We start from the raw sequence: 21,256 nt of genomic DNA on the forward strand, positions 1-21,256 counted from the left end.
CCACATCTATAAAGCTGTAGGGTCTGGCAACGAGTAATGAAAATGGCCCAACTCGAGGGGTGGCACCAAGCATGCATTTGAAAATATCAGAAGAATACAAGGGGTGACGTCTCCAGACCAGTGGAGCTATCCAATAGATAAGACTCTTGCCGTATCCGGTCGGTAAAACAGCAACGCTTTTGGTCCGCCTTTATTGATACATCGATGTGAGTGATTAATGTTCTGGGACCAGAATCAACGAGGCCCAGAATATACACGAGTATATTGCTTGTTCCCAGAGTAACTCGCTGAGTAAATTCAAATTGTGCTCTCGCAAGAACTCCTGATTTCCAGGGTAGTATCGGCTCCAAATATCGGCTCAAGAAAATCGGTATCGGCGTATCGGGCATCGGCTAAGGCTGAAAAATTGGTATTGACTAGGGCTCGATATAAGATAAATATCGATATTTGTTGGGGGGGGGGGGCAGCGCGCTCTGTAAGCCGATGGACCATTACTATTCCTACCGTTCGGAATTGAATAAGGTTTGATGGTTGAATAAACCTTGGACTAGACACTGCCTCCGCCTCGTATTTGAGAACATTATAATATATAATATCACGGCCAAAAGCTGTGTGCGCCTCCGAAATATTATGAATCGTAACGACTGCGTGAGGGGGCGTTGCTAGGTTACTTGTTTATGTAGAGTGTTTGGGTCTAGCAGAGTGAGAAAACTTGAAGTTAGTTACTGTGGAGTTACCGTTATTACTATACCTACCTACCATTTCCATACTATGGAGCCGTTGGTCTTTCGCTTACAAACAAGCTCCTCGGAGCTGCTTGTGCCGGCGGACTCCATGTTTCGCGATTTCAAAAAGTGGAGAGACATAAGCAAAGTTACGAAATAGCAGGCAGCAGGCGCGGTTCGAAACTGCTGCTTTTTGGAACAAATGTGCTGTAATTTCAACGCAAATTAAATTATATTGATGTTGACGATATGGTCTCGTTCCATATCGCGTTTGAAAAAATATCGATATATTTTAAATATCGATGCATCGCCCAGCCCTAGTATCGACCCTAAAAAAACGGTCGATCGGTCGATCCCTAGCCAAGAGCAAGTGTTACGATTGTCTCGGAAGCCGCAACAAAGTATGGAGACAGACCACAGAGTTTAAATCCCAAAATAAAGTGTTTTACTTTCATAAATAATTGTATAATTTAAAAGTCTTGACCGTAGCACATGTTGTCACGAGAAAGCAAGCCCCCTCCTGAGGCTGAAGGCATGGCTTTTAAGCAAACCTTCGCAGGTGTGCACAATTAACATGATTGTGCCCGTGCACCACCCAAAGACCATTGCACTGCCACTGCCAGGCCAGTGGGGGTGTAGAGGGGCGTAACACTTCCCCCCCCTTAAAATGGTTCCTCTAGGAAGCAGTCTTCACCAGCCTTCGGTCTGCCACCTAGAAGTTGCAGTCCGATAATAATAATCCCATAATCCCAACCAAAAGTCAACTGTTGTCACCATGACAAAAATGGTCACTTAAGAGTTACTGCAATCTACAAGTACAGTGTACAATTACAATTAGGACATTTAGCAGACGCTTTTATCCAAAGCGACTTACATCGGTTAATACAGGCATTGACACACCGACGGCAGAGTCAACCATGCAAGGCAACAGCCAGCTCGTCAGGAGCAGTTAGGGTTAAGTGTCTTGCTCAGGGACACATCAACACTCAGACAACTGCTCTACCTCCTGAGCTAAGCCGACGCACACACCCGTGACCAATCAGAATGGAAAGCCATTCCACTGATCACTAGTGTGGCTCACTACCACACAAACAAAAGTTGCTGCCTTCACCTGGCTAGCAACTAGGGCTGGGCGATTAATCGAATTTTGATCTCGATTTCAATTTTAGCGTCAAACGATCACATTTTTTTTTTTTTTATGGTTTATAGAAAGGGCAGAACAGCTGGATACATATCTGTATATTATTTTAGATTGGAAGATTTTCTTTTGATCATTGTGTAATTTTTAAGGCGAAATTTCAAAGTTCTCAGTTACAAGGTTTCTTTGGGAGAGACATGCTGAATAAATACATGTTTTCAAACTCAAAAATAATCGTTTGAATAATCGTGATTTCAATATCGACCAAATAATCGTGATTATGATTTTTCCCATAATCGAGCAGCCCTACACGTGATCTACAAAAGGGGGCTGACCACCATCTCATTAAAGGTCACATTTCAACGTACACCTCACGCTCATTTAAGGCATCAAAAATGCTGATCTTCAGACAAAGTGGCCATGTTCACACAGACAAATATGATACAAACACCACATGCTTTCTGTTAATGAACCTGCACTGACCAGTCAATCAGAAGCAATTAACTATAATGAGCTTCATGCTCATACACACATAGGGCTCACCAAAAGCCGCACGTACAAAAGCGATAGTTATATTATAACTCTAACTATAGTTCTATGATTGTAGGCGTAGCTGTCTAGGTTTCACCTTATGGGCTTGTCCCGTGCGCGGGCTCGCGTGCAATGAAAATTTCAGCTATGCACCAATCAACATGGGCACCGCCCACATTCCGCACGGCACCCTGTATATAAGGTGGCGCACACCGCCGCTCATCCTCCATGCTATTCTTTCAGTATTTGGAGGGTACAGCCAGGCCCCCAGGAACAGTGCATACTTCAGGAAGTTTTCTCTTTTCAAAACGCCTCCTCAAACGTTTTATTAGCCGTTTTATGTAATTATTTTTTGCTGGAGAAGGAGGGGTGGGCAGCTGAAAGGAGTCGTAGTGAAACAAACGGCTCAGTGCCATGGACCTATTAAAGAAGTGGCTCCATTAACTTCTTGTGTTTGAGGTTTTTCCTTTTACTTAACATGAATGGCGTTGAACACGGATATACAAAACACACATATCATTGAAATAGCTGTAACAGGCATGGACGTATTGATTATCTGAATGATTATGGGAGACCTACGTAATTTTCATAATATTGTTAATTGTCTAATATTAACATTTTAGTTGCATTGGTATTTCATTTTCCTTTGCTTGTTTAGCTATGTATGACAGTTAACAATGTTGGTGTATTACAATTTATTATTTGGGTAGGCTACTCCAACTTCGTTGCTGGTCGATATGTAACCATTTACTTTTATATTAATTATTGATTGCATTTTTCGTAAATAGTTAGTTGGAAGGCATCTGTTTCTTAAGCAATAACATTGAACTGTATTTTTCTAGGCCTACATACGTTTACTATGTTGTTGGTGTTATATGTTATATGAAGCAATCTTACATATTTATGAAGTTCCCAGATCAGTAAAGTTCAATCTATTTTGTTTTTTGAATTGCCTGTATGTCCTCTAGATTATAGTACTACAGTGTGTACCTTGGTTATCAGCTATCAAAGAATGGTGTCCAAATGGCTGCCTTTTATATTTTTTGGATTGTTATTGTTTGTCACAGTCTCTTATTAATGATACAAAGCCTTAATTAAACCTATTCTCTTGTTTGCAGAAACTGGAAACTTCAGAGTATATTTTATCTTAAGTTAGATCATCTTTTTTGTAACGTCATCAGATCCCAGTCCATCATGCTCCTCTACTTGTCTGCCGTGCCACCATCATGCCTCATGCACCGCCTCTTAGCGCCCTGCCCAGCTGCATCTTATTCCGTTACTCCAGCTCTTTCACAAAAGTGACAAACATAAAAGCAAAACACACCTGAACCTCCCCAGGTGATTAACTAAACATTTCCTTTGCTCCACTCAGTGTTCAAAGTGTCCCCCCCCCTCTTACATCTCTGACATCCTCCAGAACTACAGCCCTACCGGTACTCTCCGCTCTTCCTCCTCCATGCTCCTCACCATACCTCCTGCACGGCTGTAATCCATGGGGTCCTGAGCTTTCAGCCGTACAGACCCACATCTTCAAACTGGCATATTCTATTATATTCTATATTGTTGTTTTTATTGCTTTGTATTTATCTTTATCTACTCTGTTTTGATGGTGTGCAAGTGTTTTCAATCTTTTATTAATAATACATGTAAGGTTTCCTTAAGTGGCCTGGACGAATATAATAACTATTGTTCTATTTCATGTAGGCTACACGTCTAGACTTCGCCTTATGGGCTAAGGCGAAGCTGCAAGTGGAGCCCAATCAATGTACTCCTGCTGGACCCCAGTCAAAAAAAACCTAAGACAGCTTGCCCACTGCATCCGTCTGTCAACTGACGACGGAAGGCGTGTCTGACGGATGGGGGAGTGGTATTTGCAGACGGAGCCACGATCTGATTGGTTGACGGATCCGTTGCAGCCTGAAAAGTTTAAATTTCTCAACTTCTGAACGCAAGAGACTGAGCCGACGGAACGGACAGACCCACGATGCATTTCGGGATCGCCCCATGCAAAGTCAATGGATCCGTCAACAGACGGATGCAGTGGGCAAGGGGTGATAATCACAGGGCACATCAGACTCAAAAAAGCCGAAGATGTGCAAAACACAACAGCTTAATAAAAAACGAATTACTCTTAGATCAAGCAAGGCGAAGATAAAGAGAAAAAAGTGAATCTGTAAAAGATAAAAAACGAGTATCGAGTAATACGGTTTCCATTAGGTCCACTACCACAGGGGGCGGAGCTATGGAGTCCAACTCTCCAATAAGGAACTTCTCTCGTCCGTTTCTAATTTGAAAAACGGCGGGAGGGAAAGACTGGCAGACGAATCTATCTCGTCAACTGGCGAGCCAATAGGAACCTCTCTAGTCCGTTTCTCATTTGAAAAACGGCGGGAGAGATATACTGGCAGTCTAGGCAACTCGCCAACCGGCGAAAAAATATTAACAATGCCGGTATGAACCGTAACTCTCAAGCAAAAAGAGGCTTAAAAGAACATGCCTATATTCTAAAGCTGTAGAAGGGGCCCCGGACTCCAACACGTGTGGTGGCCGAGTGAGCCCCTGGACATGTCTTACATGTAAGAACGGACAAAGGGACCGGGGAAAGACCAAGACACCACCGCGCAGATGTCTTCCACCGAAACACCTCTGAGTAGAGCCGTTGAAGCGGCCGTTCCCCATGTCGAGTGAGCTTATACGCCCAAAGGTGGCGCTAAGCCCTGCCGAGAGTAGGCTAAGCTAACAACCTCACATATCCAGCGAGAAAACCGCTGTTTAGAGAGAGCGTGGCCCCTGCCAGCGTCGCTATAACACACAAACAAGTGTTGTGTGGAGCGGAACGCGGCCAAGCATTTCACGTACATAGCCAGGGCCTGCACCAGCACAGAAGATGCAACTCTGCCTCCGCCTCACTAGAATGAGGCGGGGGGAGAAAAACCTTAAGCACAATATCCCTCAACCGAAAATAAGTAAATGTTCTTTGGGAGGAACGCAGGATGAGGTCTGAGTGTTCCTCCCAAAGGAGCTGTTCTTGTTAAGCAACAAGCAGCTCGGACTGACAGACAGAGCGGTCAACCAGCCTGCTTGGCAGAAACCAAAGACAATAAGAGCGCCGTCTTAAAGGAGGGGAAATCCAAGGGGGCCTGAGACAGAGGCTCAAGAGGGTTCCTGGACAATTCACACAACACGGTGGGAAGATCCCAGCGTGGTGTAAGCACGTGCGAAACAGGCCTCACACGTTTAGCCCCAGGCAAGAATCTCTTGACCAGTGGATGGCTGAAGACCGGTCTACCATCACAGCCTGCATGGGCAGCCGAAACGCAAGCATGCTTCCCACCTCGCATAGAGATGGGACAGTGTGGTTCTGAACTTCCTGTCACACCACAGAAAGCATACCACTACGCAGCATAGAGGCAAGAAGTAGAAGGTGCACGAGCACTCTAGATAGTGTTGATAACCAATTCAGGCAAACCTTTGCCCTGCAGGATCAACCTCCGCCAGATCATTCTGACAATGTCGGGATGTAACCTCCACTCGTCTCGGCAGGGACCGCCGCGAGAGATGAGGTCCGCCCCGAAGTTCTGGGCGCCCACGATATGCAGGGCTCTTAGGCATTTCTGCAAATGCGAAAGCAGGAGAGTGCCAACAGGACGCTGTCATGGTGGCTGATTCCAGGCAAAGGCCCAAGTAGACCATCTTTCCCAGTTGATGGCAAAACCCAGTAAAGAGAGATGGTTAATCACCATCATACTGTCCCTTCTCGCAGCTTCCTCCGAGTTGCTGAACAAGGAGAACCCTCTTTCCCTGAGCGTACCCAACGCCGTCTCCACACACTTTAAGAAGGTGCAGGGGGCCAGGGAGTAGCCGAATGGCAGGCACTGTTACTCGTACGCAACCCCCATAATACGCAAAGCGGAGAAACTTCCTGTTCGCCTGCCAAACAGGGACGTGGAAGTAAGCATCCTTGAGATCCAGGGATGTGAACCAGTCGCCCACTCGTCACACATCGGAGCAGCGCTCTGATAGCCTTCGCAGGTGTGCACAATTAACTTGATTGTGCACCACCCAAAGACCATTGCACTGCCACTGGAAGGCCAATAGGGGTGTAGAGGGCGTAACACAAGGATTATAGCTGACTACTGGGAACAAGAAGCAAACCAAAAAAAATCGTGCTATGGATCCAAGGACACATGAGAAAGACAGTATATTAACAGTGTGAAGGCTAACGTAACGTTACTTCTTAACAGAAACCCACTCACAACAATGGTGGACATATGGGGCCAAAGCTGGTGTAAAGTGATCCGGATCAGTGTACTGACAATCACAAGTAGCCACGATAAACAGTACCTCCTTCAAAGACTAGCAGCACAATTATAAAGCTTCGTCTGACTTGTATTGCTAAACAATACGACCCCCGAATCGATAACGCCACTGTTTACCAGGCAGCAGACATGAACAACAAACCACAGCATCCTCACTATAACACACTAGGAACTATGTTTCCTGCGTCAAACATGTGGCATTTATGAACACTTACTATTGCTGCACTTATTGAGACATACCTTTTTCAAATGGAGCAGTGTATTTAGGGGGAATTATCTTGATGTATTGGTCAATGTGGGGGAATGAAGTACAGACTCCATGGACACGTTAGACCGCCATTTTTGTGTGACACAAGGCTGTCAGGAGGACCGTGGACCCGCCGGGGTTTCTGGGAGATGTAGTCCTTCTATCGCCAATCGGAGAAAATTCAACCGAGTTTGCAAAACAGAAAGCCACAATGTCATTGCTGGATATTTAGCAGTATTAAATGCAGATTATTTATGTTTCATTTTGAAAGGTAACAATAAGGGTGTAATGTATTGATTAGCAAAATATTTTTTCAATAATTTATGTATACGTGTCACGTGTGCCTATCTCGCAGTTTAAACCCGAATAATATTAATTCCACTTATTACATTCTAGCAAGAACAACATTTATGTGCGTTTGCATCGCATTTATGTTTATATTTTCTAAGTCCGCGTGGCCTTATTAAGAACAAGAGACTGAACTTAATGATTAAATCACATGACTTTATTTATCACCATGGCAGGAGATGAGGCCTATGTAGGCCTATACACAATGAACGACCACTTTCAGGCACACCTGATGGTTAAGCGAACCCTTATAAGGAAAAATGTGGCCGAAACGTATTACATTGCTTTTTAATTCATAAAGTGTGTTAATTCCACACAATTATAAATCACAACAGAAAATTGGGAATTATTGTATTTGTGGGATATGGTTGGCCCTTCTACCAGCTCCAAATTCCTGGCATTGCACCATTCTAGTTAGTTCTTTGGGTGCAAACCTCTTGTTATAGAGGTCACGGGATAAGGCCCTGACATGTCCAAACTGGCTGCAAGTCTTCAGCTTCTCAAATAACCATTTAAAAACAGTGGTGAGTGAGCGTAGACCATGTCTGATGGCACAAGCCGTTGTGTGGTCACTGTTTGGGGCTGCAGTTGGTTATAAAGCTGTGGGGATGTTTGAGTGGAACAAATACGGCCACTTCATCCATCCGAGTATTGTTGCTGACCACTTTCAGAATTGTAGTGCCATGGTTTATTGCAGCTTTCTCCAGCGGCTCATGTTCCACCTATAACAGATCTCGCTCACAGTTGTAACCCTCCCACTGTGTTGCATATGGCTGCTGTCGTCACTGATAATCAAGCCGTGAGAAACAAAACAGAGAAGGCTACTCAACGACTTCCCAAAGTGAATGACAACAGACGCAATGTTATTCCTGAAGCAACAACAACACACAGAAGATTATTTCTCTTTTATATAAACTATTTGGTTGTACACAAACATTGCAGCATTGAACGTGTTTAGACGTGCCCCCCCCACCACCCACCATTTAGTGTGTCTTTATTCCTTCAGCAGATCACGACAAAAACATTCCCTTTTTGAACACTCCCTTTTACATCACATTCAGTTGCATTCGAAAGACACTCAAGAAAACTATTGATTTATTACAACAGGACGAAATTCTTTAAAAATGTGGAGATGCTGAAGCATATTTTTTTTCTTTGTCATCATTTGCCATCTGAGGGTCGAGGCGGGAGTGGATAATTTGGTTTCCCTCGTACGTCGCAGCAGCTGTGAACCGACGTCTACACTACATTATGATCACCATTTCCGATACCCTTGAGCTTCAAGTCGCCCTGCTGAAACAAACGTAGAGAAAAAGAAAAAAAAGAAGAAAATTTACAGTTTATGCCTACCTTTTCCACCACTAATACAAAGGTTCAGCGCTACTCACTTGTTGCTATGGTTACAGTCAAGCAAAGGGATTTCCAAAGGGGTCGTCAAAGGCATCCGGAGGGTTAGACGCCTGGACAACTGGAGTGTTTTGCTATCAACAGAACAGTTTGGGATGAGAAGAGCGACAGCTGAATTTTGAACGGGTGCAACACTATTTATCTGGATAGATTTGCCGTACCATAGCCATTGGTGGCGCTCCAAAGGGACTGCCGGCGTGTGGCGCCCCGAATGCGTCGTCAAAGATGTTAGGGTTCAGCCCTTGCCCAGGCGCAGGCCCCGTGACCGGACACGAGGAGAAAGCGTCCAGAAGTCCGGGTTGGGCCATTGGTGCTGTGACAGGGGGCACGGTTGGTTTAGGAACATCTGAAAAAAAGCAGGGAACACAGAGGTTTGATGACAAATGCAATACAAAAACACGAAAAGATCCAAATGCAACGTCCTTCGAACACTTTACCGTTCCCAGGGGACATTTGACTGAAGTCAAAGTCATTGTGTTCCGCATCTACAGGAATACCGCCCACTTTATTTTGAAAGTACTGGCTGAAAGCCTCGCCTCCGTTGCTGCCGGCGACCTGCTCCCCCTTCCGGGCCGGGATGGCGGGCGGCGTGAGGACGAAGTCCTTGAACATGTCCTTCCCCGTCTTCTTCTCCTTCTCCCCCAGGGGGTCAAGGGCGGTGAAGGCGCTTTTCTCCACCTTGGGCGGGGCTTCACTCACCGGCTGCCTGGGCGGAGGCCTGGGCGGAGGCATGTGGCTGGAGGCGGGCTGGAAAGGGTTGCTCATCGGGGTCTGCTGGCCCCAGACGGGGGCTCCGACGGGGCCGGCGTGAGGGGGCTGCATCCAGGCGGTGGCAGGCTGGGGGATCCCCGGGACCCCGAACGGACCGGGTACCTGCGGGCCCCAAGACCCGGGTGGGCCGTACGCGTGCGGCTGGGGGAATCCGCGCGGTGGCCCCTGGAAGCCCATGGGATGGCCCCCTGCCGGTGCAGAGAACATGGAGTGCACGGTGGAGGCTGGGGGGGCTCCCCACATGGTGGGGCCGGGGGCGCAGGGGGTCCCCTGGGGGCCCAGATGGAGATTCTCTGGTGTTGGGAAAGGGATCGTACTTATAGTTTGCATGCAAAACAAATGCTCTGGTGCCACAGAAAAACTCCTACTTCCCACAAATGTATTCAATATTTGACTTCAAAAACCATCATAGCCTTTATTGCTACCTGATAAGTGTGATTTTAAGTGATTGCCGAGCACAACAACAAAGGAGGGGATAAGACAACGGTTTAGTCTCAAGATGGCGGGCGATTTTACCCAGAGCGCTGAGGGAGGAGGACGCAGGCTGGGCAGGTGGAGCCGTACTGCCGAAGAAGTCTGCCTTGTCTGAGAAGTCCCCGGTCTGACCAGAGGTCGACATCACCTTGGCCCCGAACAGATCACTGGGTGTAGACTACCATGGATGGGGAGGAATGACAGTTTAAAATAAGACGGTAACATCCGCTACTGACAAATGCATCGATACAAATACGTTTGAGTTTGATCTGATCATACGGGTCGTATAAGTGGAGTCTTGAAATGTCTCAGAAAGTTACAAAAGATTACTATATCAGATTATTGGACTTTATTATGTTTTTGAATTAAAAAAGACTAACTCTAAAGACAACTTACCGCCACTGTATTTGTAATGAGGAATGCACATTAATGAGCAGAGATGACAAAACAAATAGAGTTAAACGTTGAGCAATCAGACAAGTCAAGAGGGTTAAGAGTTAGAGGGTCATGCAACCAACACATGCAATGATCACGCACCTCGCTCCTGTTAGATCTGTGCATCGAGAGGAAAAGAGAGCAAGCACACCACACGCCCACAGAACCAATCCAGCCATAAAAAGTGCATTCTTTCACCTAAAACCAGTGCAAGCCATGTCTAACACCACCGGGCCCAGAAGCCAACCACAGTCAATCCTAGTGCTCAGAAAGGGAGATATTAGGATGTTACCCTTGACCAAACGTTGAGCTGTGAATACTCAAATTAACCCAACGACTACCCCACTGCCATGCAAGGAAACGCCATTGTCTCGCTCTGAAATGTCACCTTTGCACCTGCAGCCCTTCGACCGCGTCCGGCCTTAGTGTTCTGCGGGGGTGGGCTAAGGACCACCGAGTCCTTCAAAAAGGTTGGGCTTGTGGCGTGCGTTACGCCGTTAGGAGCGGAGGCACTCGCCACTGATGCGTTGCGGAAAGGGTTTTGGAATGGCATGTCCGTCGCCTCCAGTGAGCTCTGCTCCTGGGCCACTGCGCCTTCTAGCGGCCACTGGCCCTGACCGAGGGCCAACATCATGTCCTTCCTGGTTAACCCGTTCATCTGCCCACTGAGACCGTGGTCCTGCTCCCCACCCTGTCCCCCGTGGAAGAGGGCCTTGTCGTTGACGGGAACCGTAAAGCCGGGGTTCTGATCACTGCTAGTCAGAGAGATCTGTGCGTTATGGGGGGGCGCCGGCTGGGTGGGGGGCGATTTCGAGAAGGGGTCATCTCTGAAAGGGTCACTGTTTGGCACTGGAAAGAAGCCAAACGTGGAGGAAAAGGGATTCTCTGTCTGCGTAGACGGCCAAGTGCTAGGGGCACAGGAAGTGACAAACGGGTTTCCCTTTATACAATTCTGATTGCTGTCAACCTCCGCGGACAAGTCCAGCAAGAGAATATCATTAGACTCCTGGTTAGCATGAGGAGAATGGGAGAGACAGAGAGAGAGATAGAGAGAGAGAGAGAGAGACAGAGAAAGATTATAAATAATTCAGTTGCCAGATAAAAGGTCATTGTTAACAAATATGAAATCGTATGTGATGAAAAGATATGACAATGTAAGCAATTGATTTACAGGATTACAAAATCAAAAAACATGGACCGAAACTCATTTCTTTTAAAGAACACTTGTTTCACAGGCTGTTTTCGTTCAATTAAAGGTAGATCCAAAGTTTGGACTTTTTTTCTGTGAAATAAGGCTCTTTTTACAGATAGGAGTTTGAGATTGTGCAATGACTTGAGTAGTGCTTATTAATTAAAAGATATGCGGTGGAGCGCCATAAAGTTTAGAAGGACAAACTGAATACAAACAAACAACATATAGTAGCCAGAACTCATCGTGGTAGTTTATGTATGGAACGCAGTACTAACATTACCATGAAAGGACATCAGGAAGTCCCAACAACGCCCATATTTGAAGTTCCTGTCAGGTAAGCCTGTGTGGTATGTACCGTACCACACTGTTCCATAGCTTGCATAGCTAACCATAACGCAGTAAACAATGATGCTGGTCATAACGCATATGTCAGGACACGACAAGGGGTCGATCGCACTGCTTGTGTATAATTGGGCACTTACGGGGGGGGAGAGGTCGCCTGAAGGGGTGGACATGACCCCAAAAAGATCCAGTTGGTTCATTGACTGGTTGGACAGAAAGAGTCATGTGTCATGTCAGTGTGTCATGTGATGTTCCTTCAACCAAGTGGCAAGGCCAGATCAACCAATGAGGATTGTGAACCGCTAGGACATTCTCAGACCCTTATTACCTGGGAAGGTTTGGCTTCTCCCTCCACAGTGGGAAAGGCAGCGCTTCCATTCTGAAGAAAATGAATCAGAACACAGATCATGTCACATATTAAACTGCGGTTTAATCATTTCAATTATATAATTTATAAATGTGGACAAATGTTAGCAATGAGGAAAATCCTCCCCACTAATCAAACCTACCTCAACAACGACACTGCCATTTTCCCCCTGTTAAAAATAAAAGTTCTTAATGTACAGAATTTGTATCATACTGACATTTTGAGAATAGCATCCAACAAATGTCCACTGATGCAGCAGCTGGGAATAATGTTCGGTGTGTACTACATACAATCACTGTAGTCATTCAAATCATTATTGTAAAGATCAGTTACCTTCTGCGCTGCGTCGGCCTCCTTCTTCCTCATGTTGAAGATGACTTGGAACAGATCCTTCAGATCCACCACCAGCGGCTCAGCCTGGTGGACGATACAACAGGAAGTGTCATGTCGCCATTCTAATTTGCTGCATTTAGATTAAATAGCGCTTTTCAACAATACTTCTACATAGTGACTATGTGCACGTGTGAGTGCGGTTGGATACTTCATCCAACTACTTATTATTCAGGGGGACATGTGCAAGGTACAAATATAATGTATGTGAGTGAGTGAGTGAGTGAGTACATCTACCTACCTGTTGAGAAGTCTTTATGGCAAAGAACTGATGCTGCCCCTCGCCTCCACACACATAGCCAAATGCTCTGTTATCGGTCACATCCCGGGCGATGAAGGAGATCTTATTCACCAAGTGCTCGTGCTCAATAACCTGACCCCCAAAAAGGACATTCGTTTTTTACTGTAATATTACGTAGGACATTTTGAGATTGATCTAAGGATAGAAATCACAGAATAATTTTGCGCATTTGCAGTATAATGACTTGTTTCCTTTGAAATTCAAATTCTAGGGTTAAAGCAAATCGGGATTTTTCGGAATTCTTGTTTATTTTGCAATTCATGTCTAGGTTTAACATGCAAAACCTACGATAAAACCATTGTTTAAACAATTTTTTTATGCTAAAATACATGAATAATTATGTATGCTATTCTAATGTATTAATTTTAATGTGAATGCCATTTGAATGAAGAGAGGGGATATTATCCCATATATATTAAGATGGTTTGTGGAGGCTCCCTCCCCAAACCATTCCCCTCACAGATGCCCAGGTTTTGTTTGGGGGAAGCTCAGCCCGCCCCCGGCTCCTTCATAATTCAAAGCCTGCTGAGAACCCATCGAGGGCGCAGTCCACAGACTCACCCCTGTTCGCTCGTCAATGATCTTGATGCCCGACATGGAAATGTTGATCCATATCCTCTGTTTGTGTTTTCCTTGGGAGCGAGCGGCTACAGCCATGCCCTAGAAATAGAAAACACTTTTACCATGATAGAAAAACTGATTTGTCAAATGGCTTGATCGTGTGCCCAAAGCACACAGCCGTTTCGGAACAGAAGCAAAATAAACTTTGGAATATCCACGTTCAAAGTAGAGCATAAAACACTCATTACATACATTCTAACTCCTGCTTGGCTTCAATAAAACAGTATGATTTTATTTAGATTTTATTTATGATTGTATTTATCTATGGAGTCGCATAACAAAAGAAACACTACATTCTTTAGATGATGTCAGCCCAAACCAAATGAGTTTGCCCCAACATCATCTTTAGCTACAGCAACACTACACTGACGCCCCTCATTACCACGGTAACCAAACCAAATGAGTTTGCCCCAACATCATCTTTAGCTACAGCAACACTACACTGACGCCCCTCATTACCACGGTAACCGGCGGTCACCTTGAGTTTCATCATGGAATCCTGGCTCATCTTGTCCCCCCTTGCTTCGGGGACGTCGTCGATGCCTATCAGCTTGGCCTTGTACCTCACGCCGTCCCCATGAAACCTGCCCAGCAGGTACTCATCCGACTTCTCCGGGACTGGCGCAAAAGACAACAACAGCAACAACAACAACAAGCACCGTTTAGCCTCCGCCGTAACCATCATATTGACTATGATAACCATAATGCTGACGTCTGGCACTCGCCGTCTGGCACACACGGTGAGTCACACAGTGACTCGCCGTGGATACAAAGGTAGGGTTTACAGGGACATTTGGGGGGGCGAACTCCATTAAAATATGATCTGAACTAGACTTTCTTCAAGAATAAAACCCACCCTCCCATGAATCCATCCACACAGGGAGTTCTTCTCTTTAAATCTTTTTATAAGTGATTTAAAGCTTTAACTGTAGCTACAACTAAGAGGCTTGAGGCTAGTAATGGGAATCTAACATAGTGCATGTTTAAATCAATAAAACATTTGTATTCATCGAAACTAAGAAAAAGATGATACCTTTTTTCTTCTTGATGGAGGCGGGCTTGGACGAGGGGGAGGTGGGCGAGCTGGTAGGGGAGGCGGGGCTAGGATCGGCAGCCGGTGTGGACATGGTCATCGTGTTCTCTACGTCCGCTGACATGGACGTCGCCAGGGACGATGATGACAATGGTGATGGTGCCTCACCACACGACAAAAAGCGACGGGTATGAGCTGGACTGTAGCTCCTCACGGTGGGGAAGTCGACTCAGCAGAGGGAGGGGCTTAGCATTGGAACATTCTCAGAGGCTGGGGAGGAGAGAAGATAGGTTGTTATGGTGTGTTCCTGAATCCTGACGCAAGCCTTCCGAGTCGGAAGTCGGGAAATAGCCCAGCTTTCTTGCGGCATTTCTCGGGGGTACACCCCCTATTTGTCTTCATCTCTCGGAATTCATTGGGGTCATTACATAAGGCTGTATTATACAACATGACCACAGCAAAAACACACAATGTCGATTGTGACCGCACGACTGGGCACGCACTCGCATACACACCGATAGATTTGATGCAAATCAATACTAATTTTGTCATTACATTTATGAATGATCTGCAAATCTGAAATGAAGAGTGTTTCAATCTCTAGTTATAATCAAAGTACATTTAGCACTATCTTCTGTTCAAGTCTAGCCATTATACTAGCCCCAATCAAGAGAGAGATAGAGAGAGAAAGAGAAACATAATTTATGCTGGCAACAAAACAACAAAACAGAAAAATGCAGTTCAGCCTTTGACATCTGTACGAGTCCACAAGCCAGCGAACTTCAACCGATGCATATATGCTATCGAAGTTCAACGTCTAAAGGACATGTCATGCGCTCTAATTTACCACCAGAGAGTGATAATGTGCAATACAAAAGCGATTACTAGAATACAATCTTAGCCAACACCATATATCCAGAACAAACAATCAATAAAAATGAATTATGGTCTGCACTGGGCATACCTTTAGGAGCAGTTCCAGGTGAGGCCATGCTACAGGCCTGTGAAGTGTGTGTGACTGTGGTTAAGCAGCCTGAAGGTTGACCGGGAGCAAAGGTTGAGCTCTTAAATGTAGGTAATCTTACGCCAGCCCTATAGAAGCTCCTGTGATGCTCAGCTGATCAAGCCGAGGAGTGTGACCCCAACGTTTATGTTTCTGATACGTGGCGTCAATGTCCTTCAATGACTCCCTATGTCGGGCCCTAAGGAGTCTGACCTAAGACAACACGAGGAAGGAAACAGCAGTGCTTTTTTTTCAGTTATTTATTTTATAAATGCCTGCTTTGTGCTTTCTCCTTGTAAGTAGTTGTAGGTATTTATAGTGCCACCCAATATAATTGTGACGATATAATCACTTAATTGATTCCCAGAGGAAATTGTAAGACAGATAAGATGGTACAGATAAGGACTCTTTAAAAGCCATTGGGTTCATTAGGCCGAGCAATAGCAATGACGCTAAAGCAGCATACAAAACTAAAGAAAATGTATTCCAGTAAACAAAAAAATAACTAATAGCAGGGGTTTCAAAATGGTGAATTGGTTACTCTACAAGAATAGCAGTAAAAATAGAACCCATTACAAATAACATACTTGTTGGAGAAACAACAACAGTTGCAGTCGTCAAAGACTCGTTTTCAAGACGTGTTCAAAGCATAAACATGAAGTGAGAATGTCACACATGACCCGAGTTGTCCAGTAACTAATGTGGTGCCGTAGTCCTGCTGTATATGCTCAAACTGAATGATTGTGTCAGCAATTTAAGGAAAAGCTTGTAAAAATGCTTTTAAAGAAAAAAGTTAACTGTGCATATTAGTTAAAGGATTACATATTAGTTCTGCACAAGAACGTTGGAAGCCCCAACAGGACAAAACAAGCTGTGGGCTACAGACATCACAGGCCCATGAACCTAAACCCAAGTGGCACTAAAACATGGAAGGAAAGCGTAAAACACAGATACGGTAAAAGTGGACAAACACTTGAAACCAACATATCCTTCATATAGAAGGTCACAGATACCTATTTCAACAAGTTTGCGTGCAGCTATAGAGAGAGAAAAAAAACGATGCAATGAAATGTTAACTTCAGCACATCTGGAGGAAATCAACGAATGACTCAGTGCCTGACTGCAGCCGGAGATGGACTATAGCCACTACTTGGACCCGTGATGTTAAAACACACACACACACACACACACACACACACACACACACACACACACACACGCACGCACACGCAGGCAGGCGCGCATCCATACACACGCACACACACACATGCATACACACACACGAACAGAGGCATACAAACACACACTTTTTAAAGAAAACTTTTGTATTTCAGCCAAGAATTTAATTAACACCTTGATTTGCCATCTGCTGAACCGAAGTGGGAGATTACACAGTAGTCTGGTCTATGATTATGTAGGCCCACTGCAATTGTGGTTCAAAGTAGAAATAAAAACGAGAGAGGGAAAACAACTCACCTCATTAACCTGGTGGGAGAATAAGGAGCTCCTCAGCTCTTCCATCCTTCGCCCCTTGCCCACTTAGAAAAGCACAGCAACTGAAGCAGAACGCAAGAAGCGGACTACAACATGCCAAACAGAGGCTTCACCTAGGACCGCCTCTCTAAGTGACGTGAGCGCGGAGAGGCGCACAGCTGGAATTAATGGAAAACTTCGACTATTGTGCAGTTTCAACTTAAATCATCGATCCGAGCGTTTCTGATCGCCCGATCCACGCCATGTTGAGTCCCATGTCGCCATAATAACATGGTTTACATCTATTGGTTCCCATGTGTTTTTCTAGTCATGTTCTATGCAAATTAACGTTGTTTACATAACACGCTTACCGTTAGAAAGAGCCCGGGGAGCTTTCTGCTCGGTCAGAGGTTCAGCAGAGCTGTGTAGAGATGGCTGCGGGTTTGGTGGTGAAGTGAATTACATCAGTTTTTCGAAAAGACGCAAAATGCCAGCGCTGCCGAGCGTTGGACAGGAGGAAAAATGGCTTTGCCACAACGAAACTACCTCAAAAGTTAACTCTTCGCCTCCTCCAGAGCTCTGCAAGAGGTAAAACTTGTGCTCTTTAAAAGGGGCGGTCTCTTGTTGCACGGACATAAGAAATGTTTAAACTGATGACAAGACAGGAATGGCAAACGCTGTCTTCGAAATAAACTAACTATAAAAGGTTACACCGCTAATTATATTTCTATGTTCGCTGTGATATTTTGGCATCATCCACAATATTAATAGATTTTGTTGACTAAACTCAATTGCCTCAATCAATTAATTGTAGGGATCATATGCCCACCAATGACCGCCTGCCTGACTGATAGCAGGCCTACATGAGGTTTTAAATCTATAATCCTCTGGGGAAAAAGGTAGATTGGAACCCCATTCTACACAAAAGGGTTCTAATGGGCAACCATATAAATGTAGGCCTACTAGTGGAATACTGAACAATGTATTGAATAACCATTAGGCATACAAAGCAAGTATTGATAAAGTACTAAAGCACCAAAGCTTTATGTGTTAGACGTTTAGTCCGGTACTCTGCCTGTGCACATATAAACCAAAAGGCAGTGCCATTTGTCAAGAGGGAAGCACAAGGGCGTGATTGGTCGAGTGGCTCCTGTGATATTGGCCTTGCACAACATTTGGCTTCCTCTGCATCACACTGAAGATTCCTGGCAGCCAAGACTGTCAAGAGTTAGTGCGGTGTTGAAATGTGAGAAAAAGACGTTGTTAAAGACGTCTAGGATGTACTGGGACACAAAGCAAGCTTGTTTTTCCCTTCCAAGATGTGTTGTTGAGGGGACAGCGGGCCAGCGATGCCGGCAGAAGGGGTCACACCAAAGCAGAGTTGCCATGTGTGTTGTGAGTGTTGCTTCCATCCTCAGTATCTCACCAACACTTAACGTGTCTGTTTGACACCGTTCAGGGACGGTCCTTTGTGCTATAGGCTTGTTTGTAACAACATTAACAGTGTGCAGTGTAACGTTTCAGCTGCTCCCCTTCACTGACCTCCTTCATCAATATGAAAAGTGAGAGTCTACCTGGTCCTCACGTATGAGAGGGTCTTCCAGTGGAAATGAGTACAGCACAATTTGAGAATATATTTTTTATCCTAAAACCCCCTTTTCTTCCCATGAAGAAGTCTGTACTCTTTTAGTTTGAATGGATGTCTGAAATCTATCTCTGTGGTGCTTCACTGCTTTTCTAAACAAATTTATTATTGTGTTGTCTGCCTTGTCTCTGGAAAAGCGCAATATCATTAAAGTTTGATAAGAGTTCCACAGAAGCATAAGGAGAGGCCTGTATTGAAGGTAGAAAGCCCTGACAGGCACAGAAGAGAGAGAGAGAGAGGCAGAGAGCAGGAGAGAGCGAGAGACAGGGGGGAGAGGGGGGGATAGAGAGGGAGAGAGCGACAGGGGGGAGATAGAGGGGGAGAGAGAACAAGAGAGAGCGAGAGGGGGGCGGAGAGGGGGAGAGGGGCGGGGGGGGAAGAGAGAGTGGGGGGGGGAAAGAGAGGGAGAGAGAGGGGCGGGAGAGAGAGAGCGAGAGGGGGGGAGAGAGAGTGGACGGGAGAGGGGGGATAGAGAGAGCGAGAGAGAGAGGGGAGATAGAGATCAAGAGAGAGCAAGAGAGAGAGAGAGAGAAACGCATCCTTCCTGGCAATGGATCATGTGTTCTGCTGATCCTGCTCTTCAGACCAGGCTCAGTCCCGTCCAAAAACACAGATAATGGAGCCCAAAGTCAAACCTCTCTCCTGTAACCTGCACCCAAGTGGGTTTTCAGCCGAATCACCCGCCTTCTTCTGCCTGTTTTGATAAAATCGTTAGTATTTTACAAGCGGGAAATCTGAGGTCTAGTTTCTAGTGGGCCTACTCTTGGTTTTAATATTACACGTCACAATATGGTTCATAGGAAGAAAATCTTTTAAGAAATTACCATCTCCCACTGCTTATACGTTGTTGTTCAATCCTTTGCTCTCAATGACGTTTGATGACACTGTAGAGCGAATTACCTCGGCCTACCCGTAAGACTATGGTGAGGTTCCCCATTCTTGAATGTGATTCACTGCCTGCATTCCTCAGTGTCACACCTATCATGACGATAAGGGCATCTTTTATCAGGATATGAAGTCAAAATGTTCCCTCCTCACAAGGCCGCAGTTCGCGTTAAAACCTTCAGACGAGGTCAGTGGGTAGCCCAACGTCATCAAAGAACTGTGTTCGAAAACAAAGACTCTTCCGTCACTTCTATTGGCCAAAAGACAATGTCAAACTACAAACCAGAGCCAAAACTGGGCCAAAGGCACTTTTAAAGCCAACTCTACCCGACACATGGTGCTAGCAGGAGCAAAAATAAGACCAACTTTTGCTGACAAAGAAAACGGGGAAGGGGAAGGGAAGTGTGCTTTCCTCTGTCATGTCAGAAACACCACAGCTTCACACGTGACAGCTTGGGGGGTAATGATGCCGGTTAATAGCCTTCCACCAGTGCAGACGTATAATCTTCGGTCAGTCATTAAGGTTGTCCTCAATTTAGTTCCCTTGCTCGCCCATCTTTCTGCTCTTATAACGTTGAGCGCCAATTTGGGCGGCGATTGGACCTTTGTCCAATCAGGAGTCATGTTCTACACTTTGGGACATCCATGGTGTTCTGTTTTTCTAAATGGAAGGTGTTCCTACTAAATATGAGTGGGAGGCCTACATTTGCATTACCATGTCAAAAAAAGTTAGATAGCCTCTATATAAAGGCCCATTGTTTTCTTCAATACATCATTAGGCATTCTGGTTACATAAAGGCCTATTCCAAAAAAATTAAGATTGAAAAACACTACTGTACCGATGGCCAATACATAACAGCAGCCACTATGACCTTTCATATGCTGCCTGAATTGTGAATCAGTGCTGACGCCCCAACCATCACCCTTCCCTCCCGCAAAAAAACAGGAAGTCCTTCTGGTCAGTAGAAATATTAGCCAAGGACCTTACCTACTCCCCACCCCCCAGCCCCCACCCCAGTTTCCTGACCAAGTTCAGAGGAAACTGCCAGACTCGAAAACAGTGACTTCAGCACATATTTGTCCTTGCCAATGGGGCAAGACTTCAACCACTAGGCCTAAGCTCTGCTAAAAGGGCAACCCCAGACAGAGTATAGGCTTACAACAAGGAGCCAGAGTGAACTTAAAATGTTAAACAGATCTACCACATGCATATCCATAACAATGTGACCCTAAGAGAAATTATAATCAACGTGTTTTGTCTTTCTGTTAGTAAACTTTAGAAATTGCATACAAAATACATATTTTTACATTTTATTATTTCCAGCAAACTGTATTTTTTGGAATAACCTAATTACCAGGACTGTATCAGTCTCCTTAACACCTTTCTCTTCTAACAGTAAACGAACTGAATTATTGTTTTGACTTTCGCCAGTGGATTTATATCCAGTCCACTTCCTCCTATGAGGAGAGCTTTGCTGACTCCGCACCAGCCCCTAAAATGACATGAAAACTGCGCTACTTCCGGGACATTGTGCAATGTGCAAGCTTTGCTGGTCATAAGGCATACCATATGTCCGTGGAAAGAAACACTGTAACTGCTTGATCTTCT

At 45.2% G+C, this 21,256-nt stretch overlaps 2 protein-coding genes across 8 annotated transcripts in view; both read right to left on the reverse strand.

Moving 5' to 3' along the window:
* LOC307074758 (uncharacterized protein) overlaps positions 1-7,047 on the reverse strand; it is a 37,912-nt gene extending 30,865 nt beyond the window's left edge. For all 3 annotated transcript variants that reach the window (XM_079735064.1, XM_079735063.1, XM_079735062.1), the window contains exon 1: positions 6,954-7,047. The gene's annotated coding sequence lies outside the window, so the exon portion shown is untranslated. The remainder of the gene's footprint in view (positions 1-6,953) is intronic.
* Positions 7,048-7,443: 396 nt separating this feature from the next.
* dab2 (DAB adaptor protein 2) lies at positions 7,444-17,675 on the reverse strand. Of its 5 annotated transcripts, none has more exons than XM_079735929.1 (15): positions 17,489-17,675; positions 14,642-14,911; positions 14,087-14,226; positions 13,549-13,647; positions 12,928-13,059; positions 12,630-12,713; positions 12,439-12,465; positions 12,258-12,308; positions 12,070-12,132; positions 10,784-11,401; positions 10,003-10,138; positions 9,252-9,779; positions 8,877-9,061; positions 8,697-8,789; positions 7,444-8,601 (listed from the first exon to the last, which is right to left on the reverse strand). In XM_079735929.1, exons 2-14 carry the CDS (start codon positions 14,763-14,765, stop codon positions 8,715-8,717), a joined length of 2,262 nt encoding a protein of 753 aa, XP_079592055.1. In that variant the 5' UTR covers positions 14,766-14,911; positions 17,489-17,675; the 3' UTR covers positions 7,444-8,601; positions 8,697-8,714. The 5 variants fall into 5 exon arrangements, with proteins under 5 accessions (XP_079592055.1, XP_079592054.1, XP_079592052.1 ...); XM_079735928.1 differs by having other exon boundaries at positions 7,444-8,598; positions 9,153-9,779; XM_079735926.1 differs by having other exon boundaries at positions 9,153-9,779.
* Between the last annotated feature and the right edge of the window lie 3,581 nt (positions 17,676-21,256).

The sequence above is a fragment of the Pollachius pollachius genome, assembly GCF_949987615.1.
Source record: "Pollachius pollachius genome assembly, chromosome: 4".
Lineage (NCBI taxonomy): Eukaryota > Metazoa > Chordata > Actinopteri > Gadiformes > Gadidae > Pollachius > Pollachius pollachius.

Excerpts from the sequence above, each read along its gene's own strand:
- dab2 (XM_079735928.1), bottom strand. The coding sequence starts at position 14,765 with ATGTCAGCGGACGTAGAGAACACGATGACCATGTCCACACCGGCTGCC. Across the intron at positions 12,309-12,438 it reads ATGGCAGTGTCGTTGTTGAG|AATGGAAGCGCTGCCTTTCC; the intron begins GTAGGTTTGATT and ends CATTTTCTTCAG. Across the intron at positions 12,133-12,257 it reads GAGAAGCCAAACCTTCCCAG|TCAATGAACCAACTGGATCT; the intron begins GTAATAAGGGTC and ends CTGTCCAACCAG.